Genomic DNA, 25712 nt, shown 5'->3' with positions numbered 1-25712 from the left:
GATTTCATATCAGCCTTCAGATACAATAATTTCTCCTGCAGTAACCCACATGTTGATCAAGAGAATTTTCCTCTGAGTCCAGAGATCATACATCTTTGGAATGGGCATCAGTAAAAATGACAGATCTTTCAATTTGTTGGCATCTGCTTTCTCATGGCTCTGCTCCTTTTGGAGATATTTACAGCTGTGCAAATTTATTAGGGTTTTGCAGAAAAGCAAATGCAAAGCTCATCACACAATTATAATTTCTGCTGTTAAGCTTCTTCCTATTTTTGTTTATTTATTATGCCAATGTATTTTGAGTTTTTGAGTTGGAACAGCCTTGTACACACACATTTTCCCCTCCAGGAATTTGTTAAAATTGCTTTCTGGATATATGAACTCTCTGCTTATTTGGACCTTTTCTGCAGTAGACCCCTCAGACCTGCAGATAAAAACTGCAAACATTGATCAGGGCTCTGCACAGGGGAACAGAAGTGACCTGCAGCAGCTGCTTGTCCAAGCCTGGAAAGCACCAGTGACAAAGCTAATTAATTCATTTCTCAACTCCATGCCTTCTGCTTAATGCACATGCCAGCAGTGAACCACATTATTCCACTGCAATCCAAATATCTCGTGGTAATGTGACAATGTTCCTCTAATGTTTGTGGAGAATTTCATTAAAATATACAGTGGGAAAGCAGAATCTTGGTTTGCTTCTCCTGCTGGGTTTTGTTTCCCCCTATTTTGTTTCACTCTGAATCCCCAATGTTTCTATTAATGTGATGACATTTCAATATTATTGAAACTATAAGGAGTTTTCTTAATATTTCCAAATCAACCTCTTATTCATAATATTATTTCAGTGAAATGCCTCTTTTTCTACATCAGCTATTTCTCTCATGACTCTAATAGATCTTACTAAAGCTCTAATTCCACATTTATGGTATAAAATAATGATAACCTGTTTCTTCCACTAATTTACCCACATAGTGAAGCTAAAGAGAAATCTGCATTTCTACACTTTTAAAGCACATTAAGACATAAAAATCCCAAGCCCTCCATGCCCTATGCTGGGATTTATCTTGCAATTGTGAATGTTACTATTTATCTTGAGAGAGGAATGATACAGAGGTGCAACACACACCCCTGAGCATGCACAGGCACACAATTCCAGAGTTCAAAATTTCAACAAGCTTTTCCTTTCAGTGTAAAGGAAAAAAAGTCTGAGAGTGTTTGAGGCACTTTCAGGCATAGCAGAAAGATGTGGGCATCTTTGAAGACTAAAAGGAAAAAAAAATCACCCAAACCAGAATTCCATAATTAAACATATTTATACACTATTATCCACCTACACACTAGGAAATATTTACAGATCACCTGATACTAAGGAACAGCCCTGGTTTAAGCTGGGATAAGGTTGCCTTTTTTCCCAGTAGCTGGTACAGGACTGTGTTTTGGATTGAGAATGAGAATAAATGCTCAGTATATAAAATGGGGAGAAAGCTGACCAGGGGCCACTGCTTGGGAGCTGCCTGGGCATTGATCAACAAGTGGTGAGCAAAAGCCTTGAGCATCACTTGTTTTGCATATTCTAGTTCCACTATTATTATTATATCTTTATTTTCTTTCCTATTAAACTCTCTTTATCTCAATTCATGAAGTTTAATTCTTTTTTTCCAATTCTCTTCCTCATCTACTGCATTCCTATTTCACTTTGCAAATGTTCTCTGCTTGTTGGTTCAAATACAGCCAGGGAATAGAGAAGGACTTCAAAGAGAAAAACTAAATATTATTCATACTACCACACTGATCCACAGATCATTTCAATAAAATAGTCCCCAAACAGACACAAAAAACCCACCCTAAAAGTGTTTACCAAAACTTGCAGACTTGTCTTTTTGTTACCTAGGTTTCTATTTGGACAGTGGAGCTTGTGATTAAGTTTTCTGACCTCTTGCTGTTCCACTCCCCAGTGAGATGATCACTGTGAAAGACTTTGGTGATGCACTGACACTGAAGAGATTTCCACAACACAGCAGCAGAAATTAACCTTAAGCAGCTGATTTGTGCCCAGCTCCTGACACAGAATCCTTTTTATGACCGTCCCTCCTTCTCTAATTACTCTTTTGCTTTCAAACTTTCTTCCCCCCATCCATGAGGTGAGGATCTCTCCTGACTGCTGGATCTGAAGCAGGAGCTTTGATCCAGTGCCTGCTGAGCTCCATTGGTTTCAGACAATATCAGAAGGTGTTGGATCAAGGCTGGAAGTTCTGGAAAACATTAACTACATATGGTGTGTGGAGCCAAGAGATAAAGCTGGTAGAAAAGGGAGAGGGGGAGAAGGAGACAAAGAAAAGCATTTCCCTGAAGATGGTTCCTCATTTCATACAACACTTCAAACCGCACAGGATTCTTCAGTCTTTACTACTGAGTGCTCTGGGAAAAAAAATGGAAATCTGCCATGTCACACCAAAGAGGAAGCGAGTAACTTTCTCTTGTCAGAATACAAATGATAACACATCTTCTCTCTTTCTCTGGTGCCATGTCATATCATCCTCTGTCTTATTGCATTTTAAAGAGAACTACCTGGCCCTCAATTCTTGTTGCACAAATCAAACCAACTCAGAGCCCATTTTGAGAAAAATCCTCCACTAACCTAAGATTTGTTCTGCAGCATTCCCATGATTCAGCTGAAAGGCAAAAGAACCAGTCTGCTCTGTGAGAAAGGATTTAATTGCACTGGTTAGAAGAATTAATCTAGACAAGCTCAAAGAATACGAAGAAAGGAAATTTCTCTTGTTGGAAACTGAATTTTGCTCTTGGATATGCATCTGTAACTTCTTCTGAAGTTAGCAGCATATCAAAGGCAGGATTAGGCCATAGGACATTCGCATCTCTAGCCAAGGATCCAGACCAAGGGTGGAAACAAAGGGCATTTATTAAGCCAAAATTAACAAATATTTTAATTGCCTACCTGCTCCATTTCCGTAAAGGTGCTCTGCTCCTCATCCTCCTCCTCGATATCCGACTCACCCACAGCAATGGGAACACAAATGGACAGCTCAGGATTGGTCATAAAATCATCATCTGTGATTGCTGGGTGTTTCTCTCCGTTTTTGTTGACCCCATCCTCGGCGCGGCTCTCCTTGTGGTTCTCCATGTCTTTGCCGAGCTCGGCCGTGGCGTGGCTGTTCACGCAGTTGTTGAGGGCTCCTGGGTTCTGGGCAGCGAGTTTCATCATGGCCTTCTTCTCAGCCGTGGTCTTGGGGTGCCTGAGGACGTGGCAGCAGAAGTTCCAGGCGGCTTTTTTGGCGTACTGCAGGCCCCTGTTGATGCGGGCGAACGCGAGCTGCAGGTTGTTCATCTCGCCGTCCTCGTCCGGCGCAGAGAGGTTGTCGGCGCTGAAGGAGCTCAGCAGCAAGGCAAGGAACAGGTTGAGCACCTGGAAGGAGGGAAGTTAAAAGGAAATTGGTGAATTTTAAATTGGTGGAAGAGGTTTTACAGTTGTCGGAACCCAGGAAATTCCTCTGGCTGCCCTGGAGGACGTGAGACCCTGTCAGGGGGCTCAGAGACCTTGGCACAGAGCCCAAGACCCCTGTGCCTTTGATTTAGCCCTTGGAAAAAAACAATTACCAACCTTAGATGAAGAATTACAAGCCAAGAAAGTATAAGTAGAATGACAGTGAATTTATCGGGGTGAAAAAGAAATATTTTGGGGTTTTTAGAATGGAGGTTTAGGGGGCAAGAGGGAGGAATCTGGGCATGTTCAGCCTTTCTCCTTCTTCTTCTTGGCCTCCATCTTCTGCTGTGATGTTGGCACTTTTAGATTGGTTTAGAGTAGAAGCTCACTGTCTAACAGGCATTGGAAAGTAATTGTAAATAATGTACATGTAGTTTTTGGTATAAAGAGATAACACTGCCCTGGGGGCAGGCAGAGTGCCTGGAACTGTCCTTCTGAGTGGACCTTGGCAGGTCAGGAGAAAGAATTTTATAGATAAGATACAATAAACAACCTTGAGCCCAAGAACTGAAGAGTTCTGACTCCTTCCACCACCACCAGGCTGGGAAAAGAGACTTTCTAATGCATCTTGGGGTCACAGTGACCAGCTAGAGAACCTGAGATACAGTGACTTCTGTGAGCCAGAGAGAAGTTTGATAAGAGGATCCATGTTCAGCCCTAAAAGAATTTTCTACCAAGGTTGTTGACATAGAAACCAAGAAAGAAAGGAGGATAAATAAGGGAAACCTGCAACTGCCTATTCCAATGAGCACTTTGTCTTTCATGACCAATAAGTAAAGTGTAAACTTGTGAGTTTTGTAAGAATGTATAAAAAGCATGCACGCTATAATAAAAACAGGTTTGAAACCTTCAGAAAATGGAGTGTGTTGCTTTGTGTTGTGACCATCTCAACTCTGACATGTTTGGTCCTGGAAACAGGAGGGTCTACATTTCAGCTCATCTGTTGCACTGTAACCCCATCAAGGAAATCCCTCTAATTAATAAGGATTTCTAATTTCTAAGGTGGTTTCAGCAGGAAAAGGAGTCTGCAGGCATTTTCAAACACATTGACCTCAGGTGCAAAAGTTCAGAATGGACAATAACACACACTGACATTCCCTCACCCCCTCCCGAACCCGAAACCCCCAAAATATGGAAAATAAAACATAAAGCTCAGAAATAGAATACAAAAAAAGCCCCCAAAAAGCTCTGTGAAGACCTCACTGTGGCCTTTCAGTACCTAAATGGAGTCTATAGCAAAATGGGGACAAAACTTTTTGTAGGATTGTTGTAATAGGACAAAGGGAAATGGCTTTAAACTAAAAGAGGGGAGTCTCAGATTAGATTTAGGGAAGAAAGTTTTAAAGATGAGGATAGCAAGGTACAGGTTCCCATCACTGGAAGCATTCAAAGTCAGGTTGGATGGGGCTCTGAACAATCTGATCTAGTTTAAAATGTCCCTGCTCACTGCACTAGGTGCCCTTTAAAGGTCCCTTGCAACCCAAATTCTTCTATGATTCTATGACAATAATGTACATAGGCAAGGCACTTCAACCACGCTGTACATTTGGAAACATTTCTAAACATTTGTATGCATTTTCACAGACAGTCTTGTTTTAAATATCCTCTGGGCCATGAAGGAAATCTATTGTGACTGTGAATAAACACCTCTGAGGTCATATAGCTTCAAAAACTTCTCCCTGAAGGCTAAAACAAGTCATCACAACCAGATTACTGTGGCCAAATCTGAGCAAGACTCACTCCCAAAGCAGGCTTGGTCCTGAAAAGGCTGTTACTAGTCAGGAAAAAACAAAACTATTTGAAGATATTCACAGGTCTATGAAAAGTTCCAAACTGAACCTGAGATTGTGTGTTACCTTCCTCTTGTTCTTGCCACTTCAGAACTCTACTTTTGCTGGCAGTGTGTGGCAAGATTAGACACAATTAGGCATTTAAGGGATATTTTTGATGATTTAAACCTCTTTTTACACCCCTGCCCCGAATAAATACCATTATAGCCAATAAATAAAACCAGCTTCTTCTCAAAGGCCATCCCCAGTAATATATCTCACAGGCTGGTCACCAGTTGCTGTATATTGAACATTACATCTCTTATGGTCTGAGAAGAAATAAATTACAGCTTTTGTGCTGGATTTATCAGGTCAAAAAGTTCACACTGGAGGTGGATGCTTGGGATGACAGGAACAGGGCAAAGGTGACTCAAACCAATATCTGCTAAAATATATTCACCCCAAAACAAAGCAATCCCAAATTGCCTGGTATCAACTCAACTGCTGCCTGTACCAAGTGGGTGGGTGACAGCTCCGGGTACTGGCAAGGAGGGGTCAGTGCTGCAGCACTCCTGCCATTTACAGCAATAAAATGGACTTTGTGCAGGTATTTTCTCTGTGATCTCTTAATGCTACCAGATATACCTGTAAGCCTCCTAACTTCTCTCTTTCTGATAGTGCTTTAAGTTGATAACACCTGCTAGACCAACATAAACAGCATAAAAAGTACTTCTATTTAACTGGGTCTTACCACAGAGCCACAATCTTTTTGCTATCATCCCTTTACCCTCTTATTTCAAGTATTCAGAATACATGGGATAGAATTCTGAAAACCTGGTCCTAATCACTCTGATGGCACAGTGTTTGAAGTGCCCTGTCAGTGCTGTTTTGTAAAGGACCCTTTGCAATCACTGTGACTGAAAACAAAAGCAGTTGGTGGCACAGCAGATGCCCCCATCCATCATGAACCACTGAATAAACCATCGCTGCCCCAGCACTGCCCTGCTCTGAAGCAAGGTGAGATTAAAGCTAATTGTTTCTTAGCTGGCCCATCACACTGAGAGCTTGTGTGGGTCTCCTCATCGCTGTGGTGGCCTGGTGGGAGTCAATTTTTCCTTTCCCACCCCACTCACAAGTGATGCTGTGTGAAAGCAGAGCAGGGGATGTGCAGCCAAGCAGGTGGGAGCCCACCAGGGGAGGAGGCACTGGCAGATCCCCTTCAGCCACTTTCAGCCCAGTTTGAGAGCAGGATGAGGGCTCAGAGATAACCACACTGCTGAAAGTGTCCTGGAAATAATCATGTGTGTATGTGAGAGTGAGCAGCTGGAGGAAGGGAGGGATAAAGGGATCCAGAATAAAAAATCTTCTGGACTCTGAAGGTACAATTCAATTACCTTAACAGAGGTGTCTGCTGATGCTGGAGGGTATCAGATACCTCACAGGAGGTCTGTGACCTCCCAAAGCTCCATTTGCCATCCAACCAGGGCACCCCATGTGTTGCAGGGGGAGACAGACTGGCCAAATTTAGGGGACTGAATTGCTCATCAAGGATGGCAGCTGCCTCCAGCCTCAAACACCAAACCTGAGGGTCTAATGGTGCACCTAAGCCTCATTTCAGTCAGAAATTCATCTTGTGGGCAACAGAGACTGACCAAGCACAGGTGACCCTGCCAGGGCTACGTGCATCTGCCAATATGCCTTGTGCCAATTGACCCTTCCATGCCCAAGTCATCTTCAGGCAATTGCCCAGAAGGACAAAAAATATCAAAAAGCTGTTCTGGGAGATCTGTGTCCAGCTGTAGGCCAGGATGGATACCCTGAAGTATCCCCAGAGGTCCTCAGGCCAAACTGAGTCAAACCCTAGACCTCTGCAGAGTAGTGGTAGTCCAGACATCTCCATACATGAAAATCTCCTTGTATGCACAGAATTTCCTTATCTGAAGCTGAATTTCATCCTGTACTTCGTTAACTCTGCTGTTCACCAAAGGTTTGAAACACCTTGATTCACTTTTCTGTATTAATTTCAGATATCAAGCTGCATATACAAATTAGTTATGTTTCTATAAATACACCTGCAGGTATATGTAGCATCCTCAGTATTGTTATTTACCTGGATTGTTAAAGCAATCTTATTTTCTTCCCAGAAATGCAGCTGACATTTTGCACAAAGAACCATTTGCACTTCATGCTTTTAGCCAAAAATAAATCTCAAATATCATTCCCTGCTTCCTTCATCAGCAGGTAACCTCAGAGTTGCATTGCTGGGCATTCAAACAGAATGAACTGCTGAATAAGCACTTTATATTTACTTGTTCCCACATTTCACTGCACACTGCATTTTCCAGAAAAAAAATATATGCCTAACCCATGACACACCACATTTCCTGTAAAAGGTTACTAATAATACCCAGTCCTCCTGGCTGCTAACACAGTGCTTTCAGTTTAAGTAAAAGCAAACTAAAGATTACCTCAGTTTCCAAAAGCAATGGCAGATTTCTATGCCCAAATAGATCCCCTTAGAAAGAAATCTGCTTTCCAGTGACACTGAGCACCCAGACTGTGAAGCAGGTCACTTTTTGGCCTTTGAGGTTGGGAATCAAATGACAGATGCACTCAAAGAACCCCAAATTCTTTTAGTATAATTATATTAAGCTTTTAGCCTAATGACAATCCAGCGTGCTTTCATTGACCTTCTCCCTCCCAATGCCTTTTCCAAAGCTCGTGACTCTGGTTGTGCCAGTATGAGGCACAAATGATCAGATTAATCCAGCCTCATGGCAGGTGCCTCCCTGAGGTGCTTAAGCTGCAGTTTTCCCAGGATGTCTGCAGACAATGGAGACAGTCTAGCATCCCAGGGGATGTTGAGGAGCTCAGCAGTGCCCACCAAAGACTAAGCAAGCTTGGATTTTGTATCTCAGAGCTGGATTAAAGGCAGATGCAGGTCAAATAAGCCACACAAAATCAGAGTATCTCAAGTTGGAAGGACCCATAGAATCATCAAGTCCAGCTCCCTGCAGGCCTATCTAAAATGAAATCATATGAGCAACAATGCTGTCCATTGTCCCACCCAGCAGCCCATCCTGGTGACAATCACACTGCAGGACAGTGGTGACCAGCCTTTAAACCAGCCTTTACAGCGTTCCCCAGGGCACAGGGGAGCTCAGGGTGTTCCAGCCCCACTCTGAGCATCAGCACAGGGTAACAGACCAGGCACTGTGCCAGGTGCTGCACCAGTTCTGTGCTGGCTGAAAGGGAAAAGCACAGGGGCCTGGAGCAGTGAGGCTGATTCCAAGCTCCCCATCCATGAGGAGCATCCATCCTCCCCCAAAAAGCTCCAGGCAGGGAGACACATATGCTGCTGTGGTAGGCTGCAGTCTGAATATCTCAGCTCCATCCTCTCCTTTGGTGTCAACACAGGGCAAAATCAGACAATTTCTATTCAGATGACACCTTCTCATCAAATCCAGTTTGAAGATATATCTGCAAGCTCTGCTGCTGAAGTTAGAACACTCTTGGAACAAAAGCACGAGACTGCTTCTTCCTTTCCCTTCCACCTTTTTGTTTGCCTTGATTTGGCAAAAGTGGAGCAATATAAATCTTTATGTATTTAACCTTCCATCTGTCATTCAGTCAGACAGTGTGCAGCCTCCTGAGCTCCAGTGAATTAACTCAGCTCTGTGTTCACTGCCCTGGACCCTCGCTGGTGTCACCCAGGAGGAGGGAAAGGGATTTTACACCTTTCTTCCTTGGGGAAGAGAAATCTCCTAGGAGCCAGCCAAGCAGGTTTTGCTGTAACAACAGGAAAATACCCCTATCAGTGAAATCTACCATGCAAAAAGGAAGCCATTAATCCAGATTGTAACCCTGTGGCAGCTCACTGTCACTTCTGTCACGGAGCTGCACAGGAAAGGCCAGACCGTGCATGTGAAGTACCTGCCAGGACCTAATGAATACTCATTGAATACTTTTATCAGCTACTCATTTAACACTTTTTTTCAGCTTCTCATTTAATACTTTTTTTATTGTGGATAAGACAGAGCCCATCCACCTGCAGTGCCTGGCAGATACAGACCAGCAAGAAGCTCTTCAGGCACTCTCTGACCAGTGAAAATATCTGGTTTTCTTCCTTCCTGTTCATGGATGGCAGTGGACATCTGCACTGCTCTTTGGCTGGCACAGATGGGAGAGATGCTGTTTGTTCTTTGCAGACCTTCTAGCAAGCCTAACAAAATAGGTGCCAATTATTATATTTTGTTTACTGCAGCAGAATCCACTAAGCTGCAAAGAAAAACTGCTCAGGAAGGAGATTTCACTGCACTAAGTGTTAGATCTAAGTTAGAGATCTGCAGTAATAGGTCAGTAATGTAGTCAGTCTCTCTGGAGGATTATTTCCTTCCTTGGAAGTGTATTTTCCAATCCTTTGTGCCTTTTCATCCCAGGGCAAAGTCTACTAAGAGAGAGTATTCCTGCAAAAAGCAATTTACATGATCACTTATTTTCTATATTCCCTTCCTATTCTTCCAGCTATTTGTGCTTGGATAAGAAGCTTATATCCTCCCAGCCCAGTTTCCCTTTATCCTGCAGTCAATCTCATAATCCCATTCTTCTGATATCTTAGTTTCTCGCTGTCAAAATGATCATGATCACACAAGATTGGCAAGAGGTCCCTGTGGCCTGGGGCAAGTGAGGGAGAGCACAGGTTGGACATCATCAACCTCCTTCATTTTTCTTGCCCATTTGTCTTTTACCTTCAGCCAGGAAAGCACATGGAAATGGGGATATGAATTTCTTGCCTTGCAGCCCCACAACTTTCCATGTGGAAAGCGTTTGAACCCACAAGCAGCTGCAGGTGGGAGGGTTGTGGGGCACTGTAGTACCACTGCAATACCAATTCTTCCAACAGGAATTTTTTCTCATCAACTCTGTATTAGCCTCTTAGGTGAAATAAGTGGTTTATCTGTTTAAATAGAAGAAAATGAATTTTAATAACTGCTCAGCAAATACAGCCTACTTACTAAGTAAAATCTCGGAACTACTTCATGATGGCAATGAGAGTGGATGTTCTCCTTAGGAAAGAAAAAATGTAAGTAATATGGTAAGAATAATTATTTCATATGCAAAAAGTGGCTGTAATTTCAGAGATTTCATGTGAATGATTTCTATTTACTCAGAAAAAGGAGAGAACAATGCCTAATTTTACCACTGGCCTATGAAGAATAAGCAGGGAGGCTGATGCAACTTCAGCTATCTTCAGGAATGGGGTGAGTTGAGGGTGTTCCCCCTACCCTGAATGTTTCTGTGATATTTACAATAAAGCTGGGGGTTTTACTAACAATTCTTCTCTTCAGGGACTCAACTTTATGTTTCCCTGCAGTTTTCATGTGTCTGGTGCAGCTGTTTGAGCAGTGCAGGGCAGAGAAGTGATGCTGGGTGGCAGCTGTGCCCCCCTGTGTTTGATGGGTGGGGAATGATCACCCAATTTCTCACTTCAGGGTTTAAAGGGGTATCTGTAATTAATGGGGCAGATTCCTCAGTCCTGTTCTCGTCACTTTGCACAGGAGGGGCCAACCTCTGCCTCTCCTCATCCCCAGGTCCTGCAGCACCCCACAGGCTGGAAGAGCGAGGGGCCTGTGTCCTTGTCACTTGAAACACAGTCCTGGAAACATCAATCTGAGGCAACCTGTGGCACTTCTTACCACAACCTGGTGGCTGCCTCATGTTTCCAAGACTTTTTAATTTCTTATTCACCTAAGTGCATAAAACTGTGCAGACAAATTGTACCACTCCAAATCTGGTCAAGAACTATTGAATTTAGATTTCTTTTATAGCTGATGACTTTCAGTGTTATTTTTTTTTCCTAAGTATGTTCCTTAGAAGTATTTGAAGATGAGTCTTTGGAAACCAAGTGTTTTCTTGAAATTTCTGAAATTCCAAGTCTCCAAATGTTAAATGTGCAGAGGAAGAGAGGGTGAGTAGAGTCAGATAAATTCTTCCCACTATTGGAGGCACGGCATAAAAACAAACGTGTTCCTGCAGGTTTTTCATCAGATATCAAAACAACATTAATTCACCAGAGTAGCAAGGGCTCCACCAGAGCTGCTGTGGACTTCTCAAAGCACTGTCTAGACAGACAAAACGTGCTGTGAGACAAGTCCAGTTGAAAACTTCTCCAGCAAAACCAGCTGTGTTTGTGACATTAAAGGCTCAAGGTACCCCAAAAACATCAGGGAAACCATGGAAAGTTTATTGTTTGCAAACCAAGAGACAATTACCCTTCTGCTAAGTCAACAAAAGTGTTTGGCTGTCCTGCTGAGGGGGATGTCAGGACAATCAGAGAGCAAGACAGACCGCACAGTCTGAGGGGGCTTTGCTGTTGCTGCTCCCTGCAAGGAGTGATGATCAATGAGAAACACCTGCATTACCCTGGAATATTTTCACTGGCTGCATGCAAACAACAGCTGCTCTACCAATTATACAATGAAAAAACCCTCTAATTTTGGATGCTTAACATATGCAGTTTCTACCTGAAAACCAAACCTAACCCTAGGGGGCTCATGTGGAGGACACTGCCCAGTCCAGGCAGAGTGGGATCCATGGAATCATCCTTCTACAACTCAGATCCTACACCTCCACAGAGCCTCATCCTCTTACAATTCAGATCCTACACCTCCACAGAGAGGGGGACACTCAGTTGTGACCAAGGAACTGTGCTAAGTTTTGCCCTCAGTCATCTCAGGGCCATCGTGTCCCTTGGGCAGTCAGGACTGGAGATCAAGAGAAAAAGGAAATTCTCACTCACACATGGCAGAAAATAGCTGGGAAAGGTAAGAGCCACAGAGAACCAAAAGGATAAAAAATCCCACATGGAAACAGAGTAAAATTGAAAGAAAACCAGTGATAATGGGCACAGTAATGGCTCCCTGTGGCCGATATATTGCAACAAAGAAAAATCAGCATGAGAGTAGGCCCAAAGACTCAAAAATTAAATCAGAGAGTCAAGAAATAATTAATATCATCTTCCCCCCACCCCCCTTTTTTATTTCAGGGAGAACACAGTTTCCTTTAAAAATCTTACTTTCTAATCAATTTCCCAGGTTTAATATTTTAATTTGGGTTCCCTCACAAAATCACACTTTCCTATTAAAAAATAGGAAATGTGAAAAGGATACCTCTACAGTGAATTTGGGAGGTGTAAGGAGGTTCTGATTTTGTGCATTTTCCAAGTGCAGATTCCTGGAAGGGCAGAACAAAGTGACAGAGCTGCCTGCCAGCCAGGGGGTTTTCTTTCAGAAGAGCTCCAAAATAGATTTCTACCAGTAATTTTGCTCAGTATGAAATCTCCTGCCTTCACAGCACATGGCTGGGCTTGTGGCTTTCACAGATTTCTCTTGGAGAAGCCCCATGACTCAGAAGTGGAACAAACCCCCACATTTCATTAAAGAAACAGGATTTAGCAGCAGTGGGGCCAGTTACATCTCCAATATGAAAGCCATGTCCTGCAAGGTGGGAGGTGCTGACACACACACACCTCACTGCTGTCCTAAAAAATGACCCATTTCATCTGCCTGGGTTCCAGAGTGTCCTCAATGGGCAGCCCATCCCCTCGGGTCCCTGGCTGAGTTGTAGCTAATTCTGCACATTACTTAATGCTTCCAAAATTCCCATGGACATGTCATTTTACAGTCACTGCAGTTACGAGAGATCTGGAGAGGGACTTGGGACAAGGGCATGGAGTGATAGGACAAGGGATAATGGCTTTAAACTGAAAAAGGAGACATTTAAATTAGATACAAGAAAGAAATTTTACACTGTGAGGGTGGTGAGGCACTGGAAGAGGTTTCCCAGAGAAGTTGTGACTGTTCCATCCTTGGAAGTGCCCAAGGCCAGGTTGGAAGGGGCTTGGAGCAGCCTGGGATAGTGAAGGCATCCCTGCCATGGTAGGGGGGTTGGAATGAGATGAGCTTTAAGGTCCCTTCCAACATAAACCACTCTTTGATTCTAGGACAATGAAGGCCAGAACTGACCAAAATGGAAGAAAATACATTTTAGGTAGAAGATAGTTAAAGGAATGGAAAATTTGGCTCATATTCAATCAGAACTAATTCAAACATGATTCTGGCTAAGAATGACCCAAACAATGGGAAAAAAATTAACATGTGAATCTGGAGTCAATAAAATAGAACAAAAGGGACTTAAATAGTATCAAAGAAACAAAAATAGTAAGAGAGATGAAAAATCAATAGGCTTGGTTCTCCTTTCCCTTGTATTGTTTGCAATAATACAAAATTGATGGAATAGATCTATATCTATTGGAGATTCTCCTCAGTAAGTGTGGGTCAGTCAGTTTATTGAATGTAGAGAAGTTTAACACAGTAAGACACAGATGAGCGGAATTTCAGAAAGATGGAGAAATGTGGAATGGTAGCAGGAAACCAAAGGCAGGAAACCAAAGGCAGGATCCCTTTGCAGGAATTTCTTTCTGTTCAATAAGACTCCAAAAAGGAAATTGGTATCTGATCCTGTGTACTACATTTATTTTCCAAATGCATTATTCAGCATTTTTCCTTGAGAAGCCACAGACTGTGTTGCCACACATGTGCTGGGTGGAGAAATCCAGATATGAATGTGCACTGTACATGAAAAGATAAATTCCAGTGTCTCTTAAATATCACACACCTGCTAAGAAGGTTAAGTCTGTCATGACTCACTGCTTGTTTCACATATTCTTTTTAACAAGATATTTCTAGAGGCAACTGTAAGAATGAACAGCTCACTGCTTATTTTTGGTGACGGAAAAAAAAAATTTGTAACAGGGTTTTTTTTTTTTTAAAAGTGTAAGATGTTTAGGAGTAGTGAATAATGTATTAATTTTGTACCACCTGGTCTATTTTAGCATTAAAACCTTGCCTTTCCCTGAGCACATATTAGGAATAATCCTGTTGTCATTACCCTTTCAGTGACATCCAGACAAGTCGCACTGTGACATTAATAAAAAGAGACACATTTAGTTGTACCTACCTTTGCACACTCCTGCCCTATTAAATTTGACTCAGTGCCTTCCAGATTTTAATAACTACCCAGTTATTAGCAAGAACTTAACCACTGACAAACCCCTACTTACACTACTAATCAAGGACATGTAGTACCAAAAGTGGGCAGGTTTACCTTTACTGATGCCAACTACACCAACAGGGCTGCACATTCCCAAATAATAACTGGCTCCCTTTTGACCCCCTGGAATAAAACCAAATCTCAGTGAGGAATCCACGAGAATCTTCACAAGTAAAAGATCTATGAGAACATAAAACATATATATGGTGTGTCTTATTTAAAATATTCCATCTTGTCAGTAGTTCATATAATGGAGTCAATGCTTAAACAATATTTTTAGGGAAATATCTTTGATTTGGAAACACAGTCAGAATAAAAGGCATGAGGATGGTTTCCAAGGGGTTTGGTCAATTGAATTAATGTATTACTATTCTTCTTCCTTCATATTTCCAAGACACCTCACACCCATAAATGTTAATGGAAGAAATGGAAGAGAGTTTTGTGTTCTCTTATATACATGCCTATGGAAGAGCACTAGCATTGTTAACAGATTTTATTTCTCTCTGATATATCCCAGTGACTCATTTATAGATCAAGAAGCAATATTTATAATTCTACGGATGAAAATCTGCACCAAATGCCAAAATCTGTCACAGTCCACTAATGAATCTGCTTTGGATTATTGCTTTGGGAATTCCTTATGTCACCAATAAATTAAAAAAAAAAAAAAGCTTTAGTCCACTTTTTTGTTTTCAGCCTCATTTGAGCTTCATCAGAAGCAAAAGCTCACTCCTCTTCTCTATGCCAACTCCTACTGGGATTTGAGCTAGCTGTGTTTTCAAATATCTACCTTTCTGCGGATGAATATTGCAGGGAAAAAGTGGCAGATTTTAGTATATATTCAACACAAACACCATGTAATACCTTGAAAACACACTTGTCCCCCTAAGATGCAAGCTCAGATTTAGTCACCAAGTGCCAAGACTCAAGTCTTCAGAAGAAACAACTGAGCCTGTAGCAGATAAAGACTCTCATAAATCTGAAGTGACAGAAAGAAGCAGATTACTTTTTAGAAGAAGGTTTTGAAAGTAGTCACTCCTCCTATTGATTTTCAGGTGCATTTCCCTCACATATCTGGGGGGAAGCAGCCCTAAACCCCCCAGATTTGAATAGACTCTACTCAGTCTACCCTAGAAAGGCATTTTGGAAATCCAGCAGTCTTTGATGGCTCATCATAAATACAGTGAGATTAACTTCCCCAGACTTTTTAGCACCAGCATCTGGTGTTACACATGGGGGTGGGATACATCCACCCAATAAAATAAATTATAGCTATTTATGAGGGTACTGATAAATCATACAGGTTTTAAAGCCAGTTTATTGAATTTAAAGAAGTTTAACACAGTAAGACACAGATGAGTGGAGTTTCAGAAAGATGAAGAGATGTGGAATGGTAGCAGTTATTTTGTCAGGCAAAAGCTTTGTATTTCAAGTAACGCACAAGACGATGGAGGCTTTCCATCTCTTCTAGGAACCATCACAGGCAACTGGAATGATTGATGGTTGGTGTCAGGATTTTTTTTTTTTGAAGCATCAGATGATGCCATCTGCTTCTGGTGGACATTTCTTTAACCCTGAGGGTGTTTAATACTTAAGCAGACATAGCCAGATGCTTGCCCAAAAGCATCGACTACCTGAGTGCTCTGCTTCCCAGGCACTTCTCAAGAAAGGCTGGATAATGGGGAATACAAATAGCTGAAATTGCTTTGGGACACACAGAGTGTTCAGGTAGCCGGCAGGGAAATGATGGAGGGAGAAGCTGGGAATGTGCTGGGGTTTATCTGTCTCCCTCGGAGGTTTGAGCTCTGCAGCATCACACCAAATATTCCCGCTGCCAGATGAGTAGGAGCAAGGAGGACAGCAGTGACATGCTGACAGTTGTTCTGACACCACTTTCTCTGTATCCCCAGCTGAGCTTATTGATGGATTCTGGGCTGTTCTCCTGCAGAGCCACATGTGACTCGGCAAAGGGAACTCGCCTCCCTTACATAAGCGCCCGGGCTGACGAGACAAATTCAAATGACACTTCCACTCCTCACTAATGATCCCTTGGGCTCCCTGGCTTCTTCTGGACCCTCAAACTCTCCTTGTTGCCAGTATTTCCCAGCTCTCATTATGGCTCCTGCAGCTTTCTGATCAATCCTCCTCCTCCCTGGCGCCCCACGTGCCCCTTGCTCGCTGCTTTGTGGATTTTGTCTGTCCTGATGATGACTGCTCCTGACGTGCCTATTCCTGCCTGTTTATCTGCTGGCCCTCTCAGCTGATGCAACCAAAACACAAATGCACATTTCCAGAATGTTGGGAGCTGCTGAAAGAGCAGCTGAGGTGAACAGCAGCATCCAGGACGTGAGCAATGGGGTGCAGAGAGAGGGGAGGGAAGGGACTGTCAGTGTGAGACTTGGGACAACCTGAACTCTCTCCAAATCTCCTGTGGCTTCCCTGCTCCTTGCAAAAAGCTGTTTTTCCACAGGTTTCACATAGTTCCACCTTATGCTGTCTTCCTTCCATTGTGCAAGAAGTAAAACCAATAGACCCCAAGGAGTGTATGTGTTTAGAGGCAGAAGCACAACATGTAAAGCTTGAGGACACTGCAGACCTCTACTGTGATTCAAAAATTAAAAATCTAAACCCTAAATGTTGTAATTTTGGCTGTCACACCTTCTTGCCAAACCTGCTTTAATTTCCAGCAAGCAGATCTCACCTAGTTAGGTTTGCAATTAGAAGGCACACAATATTTTAAAATTCCACTCCATTTATATTAATAATTAGATGCAATACAAATACTACATTTTCCTCCAAGGAGATTAACCTTTATTCACACAGTGGATGTCTTCAGTGGCCCCCATGAGTAAGTCATGTTTGTCATTAAATGCAAAAATAATTACTTGATTCAGGGCAGCAAGTCTTGCTGGAACCCTTGAGTTAAACATTTCTCTAGGGATAGACAGTAAAACCCACAAAAATGGGGCTTTGGTATTCTATATTTGTATATAATTTGAAAAGAAAATAAGGAGATAGCTGGAAAAGTGCTACCCTATGTCATCAGATTTCCATTTGCATTCATTTATTTACAAAAGTTGTCTGAATTAAAGAGGCCTTGTACTTTTTGGGGTAAAACAACTCTTCATCACCCTTTAAAATGTTTTATAATCTTGAAATTCCCTGGTTTAATGCTCCCTGTCTTTTAAAAGCGTTGGGGTTTTGATGTATCTTCCCTCAGTGACAGCCCTATCATGTCAGGCAGAAATACAAATCTCCATCTGAAGACCACCTTTGACCATCCTAATATGCTTTGGTTGTCTGAGCTCCTGAAATGTAAAATTGTAATCCACTTTTACCCAGGCCTGTAAGATGCTATTTTGCTATTACTTCTGGTTTTACCACAAGGGATAATGATAGTTCTCTGTACCCATTTCATTTAAACAAAGAGAAAATCTGACATTACCATAAGCCTCTTTCAAGCCCAGATGTGATCTGCTGAGAAATTTGCAGTGATGGAGAAGCATCAGCATTGAGTGAGACAGGACTTTATGGATACTCCTACAATAATAAATTAAATGTGTTCAGGGATATTTTCTGGCACTGAGGGCAAATGCAAAAGAACACCTCAATCTGTGTTATTAAACTTCTTCATACTCTGCACTGATCACAATATTCCAGCTGGGATAGACCTGTGCAGCTCCCATACAGCTGATGGATTCCCACAGGGAATCATCAGTTCTCCTTCACAGGTGGCCACATAGACTCACTCTTCCACAATTAGAGATTGTGATGCTCAATGAGTAACACTCAGTAATTAATTATAGAAAAGGGTTTATACATAAGCAAAGCCCCTGTGTTGAAGACCATGCACTCCAAATATCAGCCCTGTCTCACACATTTAAGCACTACACATTACAGCTGCATCTTTTGTGGTTTTTTTATCTGTTTTCTTCACTCTAAACATTGAAATAAAGGCAACTTTAGCAAACAAAACAAAAAAAAAGTATTAGATAAACACATGGGACCCAGTGACACCTTATATTGCTTAGGCTCTGTTATTTAGGAAAGTTATTCAGGACAGGGAATTGCTGTGAATTTCTTCTCATAGATTAAGCTTCACATACAGCTGTAGTATTTTTCTGTAGTAATTTCTCCTTCCCACCCAAACAATCCTCCCAACCCCAAATCTCTCCCTTGCACATCTGCCAGGCCAGGATCTGTGCTAATTGACCCTTCATCTTTCTTGCCTTTCTCCTCCTTCTAGGCCATTATTCCCATCCAGGTTGCATTGGTGGTGGACAATGTTCTCATGGTCAGGAGGGAGGCTCTTGTAAAAGAACAGGATGAAGCACCAAGGAGTTCTGCATTGATAGAATCATCTCCTCCTTTGGGTTGGAAGGGTCCTTAAAAATCACCTGTTTTCAACCCCTCTGCCATGGGCACAGAACCTTCCACTAGACCAGGCTGCTCAAAACCCTGTGACTTGATTTTTCTTTCTTGCCCGGCTGCAGAACTGTGTGTCTGTCAGAACAGCTCTGGTAACGCATTTTATCAAGAGATTTTGTCTGTTCAAGAGGGAAATGGTGGTGAATGACTCCTAATGAGGCTCTGTTGGTGTCTGACCAGTTTGAAAATCCTGATTTTAACCTGATGGAGGTTTAGTGGGACTTTCCCAGAACACCTCTTCAAGGATCCTCTCCTACATGGAGCTGTAGAAAAGGCACATAGGCAGGCACAAACCTCTTCCACCCAAGAATGTGACATTTCCACATTTCTGTCTGTCTCATGGGCCAAATTATGAAAGAAGAAACATCCATAAATGCTTCCTGAGATGTGGAAGCAGAATAGAAAGACATGTTTCAGGCACATTTGACAGGGAAAAGTTTCCACTGAGTTTAACCAAAGTGGTCACTTCAAATCTCATCCAAACCCTGCTGAGCAGCTCTGCTGCCAGGCACTGAGATTACCATAGGAAAAAACAGGACCAGAAGGTCCTCTTGGGTCAACATATCAAGCCAGATGGGGATTTCTACAGCTGTTTGCCTCCTAGGATGGCAGGGGCAAAAATAGGTAGTTTTAGGGGCTCTTTAGCCCATTATATTTAAAATTTTTGGGTGGTAAGATATTTCATGACTTCACAGACTCCATTAACCAGATCTGACTATAAAGGCGCTTCCATGAAATTATTTCAGATGTAGATGTTCACAATGACTGATCCATATACTCTCAAGCATTTTCTGCTGGCAAGCTACTGGATCATAACATAAATATTTGAACAGGGCTGAGTGCATGACCTTACACTTTGTATTTCATAATTCCATGCATCATGCATTAATTCAATAATGGTTATGCAATCCTGCCTACAGGATAGTGTGATACCCTAGAAACTGGTGGTGCTTTCTACCTTAGTGTCCTCAAAAAATGTCATCAATATTTTCCTGAGTGAATGGACAGCAGGGAAAAAAAAAAAAAAGGCTGGGACTGATCCTAAAGGAGGAATTCCATTCTTATATTCTGCTTTTAAGGAAAATTCTTAAGATAACAGTTTTGTGGTTACAGTCCATGTATGTTTACATGTTTATGACTCCAGCAATGCAAGATCCACCAGGGAAATGCAGCAGTGATTTGCCAGCTTGTGGTGGGTTGGGGAACAGGGCTGGATGTGCCATGGATGGGCTGGGATGTGTGAATGGGACGGAGGTGAGGGAGCAGCAGCCCAGAACTCAGCCCTGAGGGCCGGTTAATGCACTGCAGCTCTGTGGATTGAACACCAAGGGATGGTTTTCGGCTCATGCAGCCCAGCTGGAGCAGGAGCAGAGACAGCGAGTGCGTTTCAGGCTGTCCTTCCCTTGGTGGCACCTCAGGAGGGGCTGGCAGGATCCATCCTCCATCCTGGTGGCCACCAGAGGGTAAAAGTGTGGCTTGGCCAGCGTGTGTCACACACACCCAGTGAGCCTGGGAGGTTGCTCTGCTCATGATGGAAGTGTCACTTTTATTCATGCACATTTTTAGCACCCTGCCACAGACACATTTTCTGAAAAATCCTTTCACTAGGATTTTTCTCCTGAGAATCTGGGAGGCCTCAGAAGCGAAATGTAAACAATGATTATCTGATTGCTTGGAATGCGGTCTGGAGGTTGCTTGCCAACAGGTGCATCATTGATTGGTTCCATGTGGATTGTTTCTACTTAATGACCAATCACAGTCCAGCTGTGTCAGGATTCTGGTCAGTCACAAGAATTTATTATTCATTCTTTGCTAGCCTTCTGGTGTCTCCTTTCTCTTTTCTTTAGTCTAGTTCAAATACATCATTCTCTTTTAATATAATATATATCATAAAATAATAAACCAGCCATCTGAAACATGGAGTCAAGATTCTCATCTCTTCCCTCATCCTAGGGACCCTCAAACACCACCACAGCACGCAGCACACACAGCTGTGCCCCAAGAAGTGGCTGGTGTCACATTGACTCTGGCCAGAGCAGGGGGCACCGGGACCTGCCTCCTGTCCCTAATTCTCCTGCATCATCTCAATAATTGCTGTCTTGGTGATTTTCATTGTTCACCTCAGTAACATAAATATACATAAAAACACATTAAGCCCTTTTGAAAACATAACAAAAAGTGTAATTATTCACTTAGCTGTTTCAAAAGCTCTCTCTTACAAATGAGGAAAAAATTCTTATGATCTGTCTGGTTTGGCTTTACTTTCTAAAGCAGCCTCAGTGACTCTAAAATGCCACCTGGCAGTAGCAGCACAGCTTTGTTGTGCAAAAGGCAGTTACACTGCACATAGTTTTCCAACTATATTGTAAAGTTTAGCTTCTTGAAGATGATTCACTCACCAGATGACCAGCCTTAAATATAGTTCCATGTGGCATTGCACACAAATTGTCCCAGACATTTTCAGGATGTATGAATACTATTCAAAGTCTAAGGATATACTAAAATTCCTTTCAACAACTGGACTGCTCTATAACACAGTGTTGCCCAGGGCACTTACTAAGTTTCCTGGCTTTCCTTTCGCCATTCTTTTGAATTTTCATGTTAGTGAGGCTGCAATCCAATCACTGAATATACCACAGAATTGCAGTCGCTGTAACAATTTCAGCACCAGTTTGCAGACTTTACAGGAGTTCAGGTGCAAGTTTGCTCCACAATCCTCAGCCTTGCAGTGGGGAAAGCGACCACAGACATCACCAAAAGGCAGATGTGACAGATAAAAGTATTTAATTTAGGTGCATGTACAGATATGCTACACCAATATTTTCTCCATGCCTCCAGATACAATGGAAGAATTTTGAGTGCAAATGAGATAAAGCCTGAGGAAAATATTCTTTATCAGAACTGACTCCTTAAACTCAGAGGAGGAAAAAGTATCTCAGCAAGTTTTTCTTTGCTGGCACAGATGGCAATGGAGTTACAGGTTAAAGTTTTTGCACATGAGTATTTTTATTTGAAAGGGCTCATGGTGCTTTTAAGCTACCAGAAGTTTTGTGCCTGATGATGTTATGAGAGTGAGTTGGTGACTTCAATCCACTCACACTGAAGAAAGCAACAATTTTTCTGATGCCAGAGGTGTAAGATGACCTCCTCTCTACCTGCTAATCAACATCATGAAATCTCCATGTTGGCACTGAATGAGTCTCATGATTCATAAACTGCTGTTATTTTGCTTATAAATAATTTCCTTCTTTTTTTTTCTATGAGAAACCCAAACACAAGAATTCTTCCTCTTTATCAGTCTTGGCCACATCCTTACAGAACTGTTGGCTGAAAAGAGTAAACCTAGCAATTTTCTCTTTCAGCTGACCAATAACTTCAGCTTCTCCATGCAGACAGAGTTTTTCAATATCTGGTTTTACATCTGGGACAGTCTTTCTTTTTTTTTGAGCACTGAAGGTTAAATATACGTAGATAATGTTAATGCAGTCTCTTCTGAGACAGATTTCATACTTAGCAGAACTTGTGCACATTAATGAGTGTTAATATCTAAGGGTATCAGATGTTGCTAATTCACATCTTTTAATAATCCATGAATATTTCAAATGTTAACATTTTCCCCAGAATTTAACACATATTATTTCCAGCTTTCATCATCATACACCGAACACATTGCTTAATGGCAGGGGGAAATTAACTTTCTAGATCTCAGGCTAAACTCTCTTAAAAGATATAATAAATAATGTTTTTTCCTAAATAAAGTAAGTAATATTCTGCCCCTGCTCTTCTAATCAAATTTAATTAAAAAAATATAAAAACGGTAAGTCATAGAAAAAATTGCAAATAATTTCTCACTTTATGAGTAATTACAGTTTAGTCTTTTGACTTTTATTTTAAAAAACCCTCAAAAATATACTTTGCTCTTGCAACCAACATTTTCATGTGGAAGTAACTGTTAAAATTTAAGTTAATGTGAGCAAAGCAACACGCTTTGCTTTTCTACAAGCTCTTTCAAGAACTTTTCTACCCCAGCAGCTGAGTACCACAACATTGGGTACTTAAAAGCAAAACAACCACTAAAAGCAATTGGTAGCATAAAAAACAACTTTTTTTTTTTTTTTTTACAGCAGCATCTACTATTAAATAACTCACTACATAAACAGTAAGGCCATTAGAGCCACAATGTCAAAGATGCTCTGCAAGCTGAACAGGCAAAACATTTCCACCATGACTGAAAGCCAGCAAAGCGCTCCTTAAGATGTCAACAGGGAAATATAATTCAGTCTTAATAGGTTCAGAGCTTGTGTAAGCCATGCTTATGGGAGAGTCTATTAAAAAACCAGCAAGTGAGCCAGTGACATTACTGTAAACAAAACCTGGAGCTTTCTAAAACATGCAGGCTAAAGACATTCAAAATTCCTCTCAAAGACACTGCTGTGGTAAGGTTTGTGTGTTCTGGGCCAGAAGTGAAGGGAAATATAAATATGAATATATAAAAGTGAAAGGAAAAATAAATATTCCAAAACAGGAATAGGTGAGGTGATACTCACACCTGTACAGAAAAGAGATGGGGAAAGCCTTCATCCCCATGAAGAGCATAAAATATAAAATCACTGTGATCAACCCATGTGCCTTTCTTCTAGTAAAACATCTGCTCTTCTGGAAAACCCAGCAAGTCCTCATTTCCAACTAGCCAACTAGTAATGCAGCTTTGGGATAGGAGCAAATCTGTCTTGGTGACAACTCGGTTCATTGAATTAAAATTGTAGAGCAATGTGAGATTTGCCGTTTCTGGATTAAAAAACAGTACATTTGCACATGCCCACCAGGAAAGGAAGCAAAAATAACCAAAACGTCTTGAGAACTCACCACCAGGTTTCCTATCACCATGACCAACAAGAAGACAAGAAGGCACAGTGGCTGCCCAGCTACTTCCATGCAGTCCCACATGGTCTCGATCCACTCTCCACACAAAATCCGGAAGATGATGAGGAACGAGTGGAAGAAGTCGTTCATGTGCCACCGTGGCAGGTTGCCAGTGGTGCTTATCTTCTTCACATTGTCCAGGTAGCTCTTCCCAAAAAGCTGCATCCCTACCACGGCAAAGATGAAGACGATGATGGCCAGCACGAGGGTGAGGTTACCCAGGGCACCCACTGAGTTTCCAATGATTTTAATGAGCGTGTTTAAGGTCGGCCAGGACTTTGCCAGCTTGAAGACTCTCAGCTGTGAACAGAACATAAACAACAGTGTCAGCTCACAGGAGCATCAGCCATTTCAGCCAATGAATTATTCAGGTGAGTAAACCGTGAAAGATGTTAAATGCCGCAGTGCGTGTGGTACGAGGTGATTTTAGCCATACTTCCTGTTAACCTCATTACTTCTATTAATAAAACATCACTTGGGCTTCTCAGATGAGAATTAAGTTTTCCTGAGCTATGCCCTGCCTGGTTAGATAGACATGGTTTTAATGGCACATTCCCCCACTGGTGGGGAAAGGCTGGAAGAATGACATCTATTTCTTAGTATTTTCTTTTGTGCTGCTTTTCCCCCTCAAAATAAACATCCTGGCAGGCATCTGGAGGGAGGGATTTCAGGTTTGGTCCCATAATGAGAGAAGGAATTCCTCTGTGCTTCAGAGCAAGTCTCAGTCAGATGTTATTAGCTGTTAGCTCCCAGGGTGAAAATCACCTCTGTGCCGAGGATCCCGCGGTCTGTGCACAGCCCACGGCCCACTTAAGACCTATTTTAAGGATGTAAATGGTGCCTAGCCCTTGTGCTGTGTTTTCAGCTGAAGGTCTAAATTAAGCCCTATTGAAGCAGGATTGCTCCAAAAAACCGGAGGGAGACACTTAGGACAGTGATGGAAAATTTACATTTTTGAGCAATGCAGAGAATTTTGGGTGGAAAAAAAATCATTTTCTTCTGGTAAATGTAACCACTAGGGCTTGTTTTCCTGATCTTAAAAATTTTGAAGCCATATCATGGCCAGAATAATTAGCATGGACATCCTGGTACATGAAGTGCAACACAAATGTCAGGCTGGCAAGGAAAGTACTTTTCTGTTCCAGAATGTTGCCAGTCTCTCATTAATAGAACACCACTGTCCCCTGCTTAACAAAGGAGCTGACAGCTCAGGAGTTCCCGTGAAAGACAGATGCTATGTTATGCTGATCAGTTCTAGAAAAAAAAATCATCCCTCTCTGAATAATTCAAAGACATTTTCTTTTGACAACATCTAAAAGAACAGTGGCATGTTTATAACATAATTTAGGAATAACAGCTCCTAAAACAACAAGTTATCAGCCCTTGCATTTCTTGGGCTATCAATTTTCTACTGTCTGTGCTAACAGGTGCACAGGTATAAAATGGCAGATCTTTATTACAAATTGGAATTCAAATATTTTAAGTGTGCTACAAGTACCTGGCACAGCTAGAAGGAATCAAATTATGTTCTCATTTACCCTGATGTAAATCTGGAACAATTCCATTTATCCCACAGTAATTAGTGTCACATACTGTTCACCAGCTTGCAGCAATTATAGGCAGATGCATTTTAAGAAAATACGTTGCATTCATGTCAGAGTTTATGTGTAATTAAAAAAAGATGGTTAAGAACAAAATAAGACCATTACCAGTCGAAAGGAGCGTAAAACAGACAGGTTTCCCATGCTGGACAAACCCAGTTCCATCAAGCTTAGAATAACAATTATGCTGTCAAAAATATTCCAGCCCTGTTGGAAATAGTAGTAGGGGTCAAGGGCAATTACTTTGAAGATCATTTCTGCTGTAAAAATCCCAGTGAAGACCTGCAGAAAGAAAATACGAAGTCAAAATAACCTTTTAAGCACAACTCCTTGCTTGTGGAGTTTCCACTCTCACAAGTAAACCCAGCAGAAACTCAC

The 25712-nt window shown here is 41.8% G+C and overlaps 1 protein-coding gene across 1 annotated transcript in view; it reads right to left on the bottom strand.

Moving 5' to 3' along the window:
• Window positions 1-25712, bottom strand: part of LOC128935769 (sodium channel protein type 5 subunit alpha-like) — a 218077-nt gene that overhangs the window by 72258 nt on the left and 120107 nt on the right. Inside the window, exons 15-17 of the mRNA XM_054274301.1 lie at window positions 25443-25616; window positions 23677-24033; window positions 2957-3424 (exon numbers count right to left, since the gene is read on the bottom strand). Coding sequence (XP_054130276.1) covers window positions 2957-3424; window positions 23677-24033; window positions 25443-25616 — 999 coding nt within the window. The remainder of the gene's footprint in view (window positions 1-2956; window positions 3425-23676; window positions 24034-25442; window positions 25617-25712) is intronic.

The sequence above is a fragment of the Melozone crissalis genome, unplaced genomic scaffold (genome assembly GCF_028551555.1).
Source record: "Melozone crissalis strain CALT ecotype California unplaced genomic scaffold, PUWL_Pcris_2 ptg000016l_1, whole genome shotgun sequence".
Taxonomy (NCBI): domain Eukaryota; kingdom Metazoa; phylum Chordata; class Aves; order Passeriformes; family Passerellidae; genus Melozone; species Melozone crissalis.
This window is presented reverse-complemented; position numbering and strand designations above follow the sequence as displayed.